General features: G+C 40.3%; 1 protein-coding gene across 2 annotated transcripts in view; it reads left to right on the forward strand.

Moving 5' to 3' along the window:
• LOC117294463 (protein FAM193A-like) overlaps positions 1–12,006 on the forward strand; it is a 52,580-nt gene extending 40,574 nt beyond the window's left edge. For both annotated transcript variants that reach the window (XM_033776875.1, XM_033776876.1), the window contains exons 18-19: positions 3,251–3,329; positions 9,049–12,006. In XM_033776875.1, the coding sequence (XP_033632766.1) occupies positions 3,251–3,329; positions 9,049–9,145 (176 nt within the window). In that variant the 3' untranslated portion in view covers positions 9,146–12,006. The remainder of the gene's footprint in view (positions 1–3,250; positions 3,330–9,048) is intronic.
• The last annotated feature ends 205 nt before the right edge of the window (positions 12,007–12,211 follow it).

Here is a 12,211-nt window from a genome sequence, read left to right on the forward strand (position 1 = left end):
TGATCAGCCATTTCCTCTTCTTTTTTTTTGCAATGAGAAAGTTGAATGTCTACTATTATTATAAAGCGTCCAGGCTCTGTACAAGACTAGGCTTTTTCCTGGTGCCCTCCTCTTATCACCCTTTGTTCTTTTTTTCTTGTATGTTTTATGATTATTTATTGTGATATTTGGAAATAAAAAACAAACAAAACAAACATGTCTAATACGGTCGACCATTTTGTGGAGTCAAACTTTTGACTCCACAAAACGGCGGACAGTGTTACTTCGCAAAATAAATGGAAAACCGTGCAATTTCAAGGCATGTTTGTGTGGATCATTATTATCTACTGATAAATTATCTATAAACCATGTTATGCAGTTCATAACAAACGGCTTCAAATGCTTTACAAAGACCAACTCGACCAATCCGAGTCAACATGTTCCTTTAAATGTTCAAAACATAAAACTCACCTTAGATATACATGTACATTGGATTAGATTAGAGAAGTTGAATTTATTCATCATGTACACATGAAAAGTGTTTTGCCAGATATCTTTTCACATGCACAAATCGACGTACTCTTCTTTCAGTGCTTCATGAGTGACCATTACTAGTTTGATTAATTGTGTTCCGGTTGCCATGGTTCCCAATTATCCCTGTAGTCTATTTTCCTCTGCTTCTGGGAAAAAAAAAAAATATCTGCAAATCACAAACGAGTGCCTGAAGTCAGTGACTTACATGTAGATTCCATTGAAACTAACCATCATATCATCGATTTTAATTTAAAGGAACATCACTGAATTGCAAACATCGCAGCGAAAACAGAGTTGTGACGTCAATTCACGTAAAATTTGCATCATATAGGTCCCTAACAGAGCTTTGAACAGTTTCCCTTGTGGTTTATTATTTGATATACCATGATTTTGCCTAACATGTCAAATTGTAAGTTTTTGTCCATTGAGCTGTTTACAAATTGTGCCTGCAGGAGGACATCTGTGGCTCGTTTGTAAACATGTGATGTCACAGGTTACATGTACATCGTATGTCATGAGCCAGGATTACCCTAGGCTCTTCCCTGACATGCTTTCTATTTGTAATTCAATTCATTAAGTCAGTCCCAGAAGGTAGAGCAGCAATATTGGCAAGACCTATTTTTCATTTAATGAGAAATTTGATTGCCCTATTTTTTTTTCTGTTACCAATGAATGGTACAGCATGTAATCAACACTGGCTCCAGACACTTTCTACCTGTTTTCAAACAGACACTGAAGAAATATCGCTTGAAGAATTACAGCCATGACAGTGGAACAAATTTAATACATACAGACGGCACATTCCATGTTCTGACTAATGTATGAATTACGTTTTGTGTTTGCGCGCATTCATGTTTTCACAGCATTCACTTCAGTTGCTTCCCATTCTGCCTGAGTTCTGGAGAGAGAGAGAGAATCCACCGCGCAATAAAGTCCAATAAAGTCCAATAATTTCCAAGTCACGGCTCCCGCCACACTGTGTAATGTTTGCCCACAACCTACACACATTAATCATGTGGGCATCCAGGGGGGGATAAGTAGCTTTGTTTGACAGGAATCCTCTCTCATCGCAAATTGTTTATCCCGAAGGTTGTCTGTCACCGCTCTCCATTGGTTCCAAATTCCATTTGATGCAGGGAAATTATCTCTAGTTCGAAAAATGCAGGGTGTTTCTTTCCTCGCCGTGGGATTCCTCCCTTAACATCTCGTGGGGAATTATAACTATTGACAGACGTTTTGAAAGCATTCACGGTTAGACAATAAAGGGATCTACGAGGATAACCGGTATTTGTTCGGGGGACGGCTTTGTTTTCCCAGAAATTGGAGATAAAAATCCCTGCTCCGTATTTTCCCCAATCATGTTCCCAAATAAAACACTAGAAGACGCTGTCACCGCGTAACAAGTGGTTTCAGGGCCTTTACATTATTGGTTCTCTAAACCAATACATTCTCTCCAGAAAGTTGTTCAAGTATTTCAAGAGTATTTGTCACTCTTCTGCCAGATGTAAACATTATTTTTGGATAGAGATTGTTGACAGATGTTTTCATTCCCAGTCTTTGCCAGTAGAAGCTATCGAGCAATCATGGACATGTGGGAATCTAATTCGGGATCAGTGGTGTTGTTCATGCAGAAATGGTTTGCGCAAAATCTTTTGCACAATAAAGCCCGGTTCATAGTTCCTTTGAATGCGAATTTTGATGTCACATGGCTGTTTTCGCAGCGAATGTTACACAGGAGTTGACAACCGTTGCAAATTATTCATTGCCAATTTTGTACGCCAAAATTCACTTTGCATTTGCATGCACATGAAGGGTATAAACCAGGCTTTAGTTGATCTTGCAGGAATGGTTGAAAACACAGCCCCTGGTTTGATTCCGCAGATGAAACTGCAGAGCGGATAAATTCTGCCAAGAAAAGATCGCATGCAGCTGAGCCATTTGAAGATTCTTTGGCTTAAACTTTCTTTATTAATATTTGAACATGCATGTAGCTGAGCTAACAAATAAGTTTGCTCTAATACAGCGGTCATGACGTTGGTTTTTAATTCCTGTATGCTGCCCGCTTCCTGTAATGAATATTATTCTGTAGACTTTGGAGTGAAACTCAGCAGGTGTTTTTGATGGCATTTTGTCGCGAGCCAGGCTCTCCTTCAGGTTTTTTTCCTAGCATCCAATTAGATGTTTTTTCTTTTACATAGCAAAGGCTTGAAGGATCAAGAAGTAGATTGTAATTGGATTGAGATCCTTTGTATGTAGCAAAGATCAATTTGTGAACGGACAAAATCGATGGATGAAAACTGTCCACTCCCAAAAATGTGAATGGCGTCGAATCTTCATGCCATGCACACATTCATGTTCTGTATCTGGGCTAATTTGCACGGAGCGAGTGTGATGGATGTAAACCGGATACTTTTACTTACCAAGGAAGACTCACTGTGTAGGGAAACCCCCAATCAATTTGTAATCTCTCTGCACAGTTTAGAAACTGTTGTCTGAATATCTCTATAAAGACTAATTTACGTCCTCGTAATTTTTCCAGATTAAGCAGATGTGTAACATTAGTATTGGTCAAAGACACTTTAAGTAGGCCTAACCAAACATTATATGAAGTAAGAAACCAGTTAAAGTTCAAGCTCGATCAGTCATTGGAGTTGAGGTTTAAAAAAAAATGTGGGAAAAAACCTTACATGTTTTCATCGTTGAAAACTCAACTCTGTTTTTCTTTTTCTTTGACTAGATGAGATCTTCATGCCAAAGGAGAACGCAGACATGGCCGAGATGGATGAGACAGAAAGAGAGATTGAGGACTTTAAGAGGTACGTCAATATTTTGTATCGCTTCCTCTGTGAACATTTCATCGTATTGTTCCATTTTCCCCCCTCCCTTTGTGTCTCCCATGTGAATTGCAGGCATTTTTGTTCTGTTTGTGGACTTCAATTTCTGATCCATTGAATTCCTAGGCTTTTCTCTTCTTATGAATCGCTGTTTAAACATTGTCGTTCAGTAATGGAAATGCCCTTTTACAGTACTAGGCTAATAAATGGAGAAAGAGTTTTTGATAACTCTGTGTTTATGGAGCTTTGGTGCATGTACATGTAGTACACACTGGCCCAGGTCATCCTGGCAAGAACAACTGGGTCGGCCCAGCGTGATTGACGGCATGTGGGACGAAGCTGTAGGACGTGGACACAGGAGATAGGCGCGACGGACCTTTGCTGTCTATGCGGACGAGTGAGTGAGTGACACACTGGCAGTGCTGCAGCTGCTTCTGGTCGCTGACTGTTCATCAGAACACAACGGAAATTATACAGCAAGGTTTGCGGTAACACCATGTTCATTGAAAAGGAACCATTGGTTTCAACTCGATGTTTCGATAAGTACGCTCTAATCATCTTCAGGAGAAAGCGGAAAACAGAAGGGAAAAAAATATTTTGTTTGCAGCAAACATGATATGATTATGCCTAACTGCTGTAAAGATTTGTTGTGATTTAGTAAGAGCCTATTATTGTTGGTATGATTCTTATATCATTCTGGTAATGAAACCAAAGACCTTCAAATGTGACTCTTGAGAATCACTCCTAAGACTCGGGGGGGTTGTCTCACTTAGCAGAGTTCCCACAGCTCTCGTGTGTGTTCCTTATTGTTATCCTCCTACATGTACACCATTGAACTTGCGAAGTTGGCTATCTTTTGCATTCACACAGTCAACAATTTTTGCGATTAGTTAGCTAGCAACGAAATTAGTAGCAAAGTTAGCTACTCGAGTGAACTATCCTCATATCTTAGGTTAACCACTCAGCCACGACATGGAATGGTCTCCCATGCAATTACTGACCACAGCTGACTTATATATATTTATAACTGGCTCTTCCATACCCCTCACTGCCTGGAGTGTCATGGTCGAGTGGTCTAGTACACCAGACTCTGGGTTCTGGTGTTGTCAGGGTGTGGGATCTGGTCCCTGGTCTTGCCACTTGTGTCTCTGACAACGGCTGAGTGGTCTGTGTACACCAGACTCGGATTTGGGTCTTGTCAGGGTGTGGGATTTGGGTCCCCGGTCAAGGCACTTGTGTCTCTGAGCGCGGCTGAGTGGGAGTGGTCAGAGTGTGGGTTTGGCACCCTCTCCCCTCATGGCACAAGTGTGTCCTTGAGCAAGGCACTTCATCACAACTGCTTTTGTCCCGTCAGTTGGGACATGTTAAGCCATCATAACTGTGTGTTCCTGTGATGCACGTTAAAGAATCCAGTGAAACACCACAAGAGAAACTGATTGGGTAAATTTTAAATAATTTGGGGAGAAAAAAATTGTTTTACTAGAGCCGGATTTGAACCACAAACTTCGGGATTCAAGTGCCGGGCACTTTATCAGTTGAGCTCTCTAGCTCTAATGTTGGCACTGTCCTTATTTTGTAAATAATTATAATTTGGTTCGAGGGGTGCCAGTCAAAAGCCATACAATCTTTAATTGCCATGTAGCAAGGGATCAGCCCCAAGTTTATAATACAACCTGGCAAGCAGCAGCCAGGGGATCACTTAAATTTCAAATATCAACTAAAATGAACACAGTTGGATAATTTGTGCGGATTTGTGTGAGGATTTAATAGAAAAGAAGAGAAGTGTTTGCCGCAGTGTTTTTTGCAATGGTTGTCTACACATTGCGCTGCATCATGTTGGCTAATCTTAACAATGTGCTACATGTATAAATGGGTCTCATGTACATGTACATGTAGTTCAAATAGTAGCTCTGAACACCTGTCAAAATAGTCAGTGCTTTGGGACGCCTAATAATAAACAGGACATTTATAGAAGCGCCTTTAACCAGAGGATGCAAAGCGCTCGAAAAAAGAAAAAAAAGGAAGAGAAAGCCAGATATATGGGGTAGGGGTGGGGGAGGGCACATACTGGATAAACTCGGATTAAATGCCACCTGCGAAAAGATGGCTCTTTAGGGCCTTTCTAAAAGCAGTGAGACCAGTTGAGTTTCTTACATGAGGGGGAAGTTTATTCCATTAGCCGAAGGACAGAGACTGAAAAAGCTCAGTCACCGGCATGAATAATGTGTGAAGCTAAAACATTATTATAAGCAGATTAGCAAAGCTGCCAACTCTTACTGATTCTGCAGAAAGTGCCCTGAAAACAAACTGTTCTTTCCATGTTCTGATGAGCAAACTTGAAAATTCCCCTGAGTGTGTACATTGTAAACATAGGGATAAAACAAGGGTCGTGGGTTCGAATCCCACCCGAGTAAGATGCCTGTGATATTTTTGTTTACAGAACTCGGGAAAGTACTGAGTATACAGTGCTAACACACATCGGTGTATGGGTCAAAAACCAAAATTGATATTCTTTATCCCCGATGCAAATTTAACATATCTTATTATACATTGTAAACGTTTCCCATATAGTGCTGAATTTAAAATATCTCTGTTATTCTTGTACAAGAGTGAAAATTTCCCTGGTTGGTTTACAAAGTCTCCCTGATGCAAATGTAAGGCAGCTCTGTTATACGAGTCTCATCTTATAATTGTTGTGTATTTTCTCTCTCTGCCGTTTCATTACCTGTCCCTCAGTCTTTTGCCGTGCCTCTCTCAAACACAAATAAACAACTACCGTGCAATCTAAACTTGAACCTTTTGGCGCCGAACATGTCCTTTTTGAAGTGAGTCTCTTGAACATGAAGAGGAACAGCTGTGTTAACCGTTCACCATACCCCCTGTCTATAAAACCCTCTTTCCACTGCATGTTTTGTAGACCTTGTTTTTTGTGTCAATGTTTAGTCAAAAGCTGTAGGATCTGCCGTTGTTTAATGAGCTGCTATGGTTCATCGCTACCTAAATAAGTCAAGGAACCACGCTGTTGATAAAACATGTGCTTGAAACAGGAATGGAATTGTAAAATTTAAGCAAGAAACATTGCTTGTTTGTTAAACATTAACTTTAAACTTTGTCAAATGTACTTCTGACACAGAGTTGCGGGGGGGTTCCATTTAGAATTACTTATAGAATTTTAGGTTCTAATTCATTTTTTAGATTTCTTATTTTCTTATGTAACTTAAATGTATGCACTTTCTGTAAAAGTAAAGTGGAAACCCTGCTTTGTTTATTATGTGGCTGAATGTGGCTGTACCAACACTGTATCTTTTGGAGGCCAGTATTCACATGGGTTGAGGAAACTTATAAGGAACATTACCGAATTGTTTTTTGCTAACAAAACAGTTGCTGGCAGTATAAGCACTTTATGTAATCCACCATATACATAAACTAACAAACCTGTAGAAGTTTGAGATCGATCGGCCGTTTGGGTCCTGAGAGAAAAGTGAAAAACCGATTACAAATTTTGCATTACATCGATGCTAAAATAAAAATGAATAAAACGCTCACTGAACGATAAACTCCAAACGCAAAATATATGACAATATATTGACATTTCAGACATAAATATTTCAAGGGATGTTTTCAACTATCATCATCATTAGACCGTGTAAGTTTTATGAAAATCTGTGATTTTCACGATTTTTGTTTCTTACCAATTCTGTAACGTTCCTTTAAACTCTATCATTCAGCTTCACCTTGTTTCCTTTTTTCTTCATCTTCTTCTTTTTTTGCCAGCTTTTTCTTCAGGCATTCCATTGACACTATTGGTTGTTCTGAAGCCAACCAAAAATAGTAATACCTTTCATTCAAGATTTGTTTGGAATGAATGAACAATAGCTGGTGTACCCCCCCCCCCCGTTTGATTAAAGCAAAAGAGTGGGTGGTTCTTGAAATCAGAAAATAACGGAATCGTAATGTGTCTGCGAAGGGTTATTATTATCTCCTGTCGAAATATTGAGACTAATAATATCGGTTATTTTAGCCCCCAGCTAAATGGAGCCAGGACTACATATCAAATACCATGCACTGGGTGGTTCTTTGTGTATTGCCAATTGTAATGTACAGTTGTAGCATTGAGTGCGATGAACAACGTTGAAGAGTACATTTTATTAACTGTCTGATTTTGTTTCGATTTCATTCTTTTTTCCCACCGTTTTTCTTTCTCATTTGATTTGTCTTGTATTTGTTTTGAAAATCTGCACCACCAGCTCAGGTGGAGCGTCTTTCAAAACAGTTCATCTTTTTTTTTTCGGACAGTAGATTCTTGAATTAAATTTTATTATTTAAAAGAAATGAAAGGAAAGACGATAGTTTTTCTTCTTCTGTCAATTATGCCTGGGGACGTCGAGGCTGATACGGCTGATGAAATTTGCAAAGAAAGATTGATTTCATCATTGGTGTATGTTTGTGTGCGTTTTTTGGGGGGAGGGGGAAATGAAGCCAAGGGGCTTCTGCAATAGATCCCCTTTTGTGCTCGATATAACACATCGTGACCCCCCCCCCTCGTTTGTGTCTCCACTGTGTGCTTGTAATCTCAGTATGTACTTCTCATGGAGTTATATATAAGAACTAGAGGGCGCACTGGTGATGCTGCTTGCACAAATGTGACAGGACCGCCAGGAGACACGATCGCCATTCTGTTCGTGCATTGAAAATGAAGTACACGTTGGAATTTGTGTTTATTGAGAACGCTACGCGGTGCTATTTTGTCAACTTACAAAATGGCCGCACAGACACACGCTGTGCGGTGCTGTTTTGTCAACTTACAAAATGGCCGCATGCGCGCATGCTGGGGCCGCGTATATAGGCCAGTGTATATACATGTGTAACTCTATGGTACTTCTCTAGATTGTAGGGGGGTACTTCTGCATAAGAGGAACATAAGGCCTTTTCACACTACTGAGCCATTTCCCGGGAATAGTTTTTACCCCACCGCCACCCAACTAACCGTTCTCACTATCCCAATTTGGTAGCTCACAGCAATACTATTTCCCAGCAGTATGTACGGTCGTCTCACGGAAAAATGGTTTACCCCGGGGATTTCCTTGAAATTTCCCGAGAGTTTTTTTGTAGTGTGAAAAGATCGGAACACCATGCAAAGTTTCAAATGCTATTTGGTGTATCATGTACATGTTGCTTGACTTGATATGTTGGTTCACTTTACTACAAAAACATCGAAAAACCCACCTTTATGCAATGCTCCACTAAACCAATAAAGTGGAGGGCAAAAAACCATATCTAAGTATTAGGCCTACAATGTAGATTGTTCACATGATGATTGTCAGTACTGTTGTCTACATGTGTCTACATGTGGCGTGTCATGGTCGAGCGGTTAAGAGCGGTTAAGCTCTGGTGTTTGATCAGCAGAGTGTGGATTGGAATCCCGGTCGTGACACTTGCTGTAAAATTGGGGAGGTAGTGCTTTCTGCTCTACCGGCCAGGCTTCGGACTGATGATACACAAGCCTACATATTTGTATGGACTGTAAAAGGGGTAACCCTGTTTCAGCCCTAGGAGTAGGTGGCAACGGCCTCTGGACAAAAGTAACTGTAGCCCACACGAAGTGGCCTTCAGGCCTTGTGTGTCTGGCGAAATTCTGGTTGTGTGTGATTAACATTTTTGTTCTTACTTTATTTTGTTCTCTCCTTCTTTCTAAACCCAGATTCTGCATGGCGGCAACTCCTGCCCCCAACAAGGAGAAGGTTGTGTTTAGCATCAAGGAACTGACCCTGAAGAAGGGTTCCGTGGCTGCACACTGACCAATGACACTGAAACAACATAAACTTACCCCTCTACTTACTAAAGAAACTATCGTTAGCCTCATATTCATCAAGTCATATTGTTCACAACCCTTATGCCCGATTCATGCTTCATGCGAATGTTGTTGCGATTCAAATGTGATGTCTCGCAGGAGTTGAGCACTAGTCAACTGATACAAATTATGCGTTGCGAGTTTGTGACGTCAAATTTCGTATCGCATTCGCAGCAAGTATGAATCGGACATAAAATTAAGAGGTCTTGATGGTGTTTAAATGGTAGACTCTCTAAGATAAAGATAAGGCAATGGGAGACTTGCCAGGAAAATCAAATGTTCTCGATATCATGCGCATGCTCAGAACTATGCGAACATTGGAAAGTGACTTTGTGAGTCTGCTGCCACCTAGCATTCCAAAGTTTCCCATTGCGATAGAGTAGATCGTTCAACACCAAGAAAACATCAATACCCAGATTATACAGAACATTGTTGAAAGGGAGATGACCCCTGATTTCCCAACCCAAGCTGGTGGCTTGTAAACCAAAAAGTCTGTCAGGTTTTTTGGACAATGATTATCAAAAGAAAATACTTCTTGCGACAATTTTGACTGAAAGAGCAATTAACCTGCACTGTATAGGTTTAGTGTGTGACTACATTTATAGTAATGAAAAAAACAAAACTTGAGTACTCTGGAGATGTGTTTGGTTGATTTGGGAGTAGTATTGCTAGAGACGAGTCACTCGGATAATTTTTTTTCTTCTTAATCAAGCTTTTGACTCGTTGTTTGAAAAAAATTTTTAAAGAGGAAACAAAGTATTGTAACGGACGGTTGTATTAAGAATCGCTGATGAATTTTTAGACAGAAGTTTCTGTAATTGTAACTAAAAACTTATGAAGTTGTCGATGATATCGCAAACAGATTTTTTCATGTAAAATGTCTGGAATATATTTAAAATTTTGACATTTCCCCCCCCCCCAAAAAAGCAAAAGTTGTGTCGTTGCCTATTTAAATGTCATCCAAACTTGTTGGTCCCAAACTGTGGCATATGCTCCTGTACCTATAAACTTTGTAATCCTATAACCAAACTTTTTTTTTCACATAATAATACTAGTCCAAGTAGTAGCGGTAGCCTTTTTAGAATTTTTTTTATGAATATTCATGTTGTTATAGAGACATCCACTCATGTTTCTTATTGGTCAGTGTGCTAGCGCAAGTTCCCCCCTTCAGTTGGATCGTAGCAAGACGTCGTCTGTGAAGAGATTTTCCAGAGAGGAGGTGGAGCTAGCGTGTCAATGAAACCCTAGTTGTGGATGCAGATGTATGGAAGAGCATGGTATTGTGTAAAGCTCTCTCTGACAGGTTCAAATTGGATTATCAAACCAGTTCAAACTGGAATTGACCCAGTGTGAAAACGTGGAGGAAATTTGAAGTTGCAATCAAGGATTGCAGTTGATTGTTGTTTGCTCGTGATTGCGATCAGACAAAGAAGATATCACAAGGAGTTCATGCCAGAGGAGTGTCTTGGCTAGCTTGCAGTCCAGACATTGGAGTTGCAGGTTTCTCACTGTGACCTACTCTCCTACATATTATGGTTTGAACTTAGAAAAAAAGCAAAAAGGCATTATTGATGGAATTGGTTGACCAAAATTAAGTTTGATTGACTGGGCCAGCAAAGAAAACCGGACCAGGGCACATCATACTGGTTTCAACCAGTTTAAACTGGTTTAAAGGGGGGGGGGGGAGGATTTCACCGGACATTGGCGATTCCACTTCTGGTGAAGGCTTGAAGCGAATTGAATTGAATTGAGTTGAATTGTACAGAAGAAAACAAAATGTGAGAAAAATAATAATAATCTTGTGCCTTTTATTGACTGGAGAACATACTTATGCACTCACTGGCAGTTATGATAACACAAAAGTGTTTTTTTTTTCTTTCTAATTGGTAAAAAGCCTGTGCTAAGCGTTGCAAATTGTGCTGCGAGTTAAAGTCGAACATGTGCGCTTGGATTATGCAAATTGAGTGGTGTCATATGACTATTAATAGTTTAATATGAGGATACACCGGTGTAGTTAATCACCAATTACATTGATCTGCTCTGCTGCAGAGTTCTACGCTGAGACCTATGCTAAGCAGCATAGTTTATGCTAAGTAGAGGCTGCAAACAGAAGAGCAATACTGGTGAGAGCATACTCTGCCTCGTGTGTACGACTTGTTATACAGCCAGGTATCAAGTACTGAATGCATTGTAGCTGTTGTTAAAGGTTCCGTGTGTAAAAAAAACGGGCCGAGGTTGCTTGCACTTTTTACCAAAATCAATGGATTCTAAGATAACCGTCTTTAAAGCCATTTGAAAACTGTGACGTGTACGATAATGTGAAGGTGTTGTATTGACCAGTGCTGGTCCGTTTGTCTCCAAATGCTGTTGAGTTTTTAAACCGTTGTTAATGAAAAATGTTCGACCGCAGTGTTAAACAGATTCACACAAACTACTCTTCCTGTAAATGTAATAAAACAATTGTTGTATTAAAGTAGGCTGGACTGGCTGTGTATGATTGAGTGTAATTCTGACAAAAAGGCGCACTCTGTGTGTGTGGTTTGTGTGAGAATGAGAGTCTATGAATAACCCTGCTTCTGGGGTGCGGGTTTTTTGGCCGGGTGTTGGACGATCAGGAAAGTGGGCAATTGCTGCATGTCCTCATTACTGCTTGATTAATCAAAACAAGATGACCTGGTTCTAGGCTTGATGCCCATGGTAGCAGGTAACGTAGTGCTGTATGGTGGGGATACTACTGTCTACATAGAACGCGTGTGATATCAAAATAAACTATGTAGGAACCTCTTAAATGGATGATGCAAGTGTCAACCAGGCGTCTCTCCTGTCTGTTATTTTCTAGTCCTGGTTTGGTTATTTGGTCCATGACCATGATCAGGCCTTGAACTTCACAGAGGCAACAAAGGCGATTGCCTCCGCGCCCCCTGGTCATTGCCTTGGTGCCCTTGAAATGCCCAAGTATGAATTGACAATTTCCTTATAGGACGCCCTTTACCAAGGAGAAATGCCTTGGTGC

This window comes from Asterias rubens, chromosome 9, assembly GCF_902459465.1.
Source record: "Asterias rubens chromosome 9, eAstRub1.3, whole genome shotgun sequence".
Classification (NCBI taxonomy): Eukaryota; Metazoa; Echinodermata; class Asteroidea; order Forcipulatida; family Asteriidae; genus Asterias; species Asterias rubens.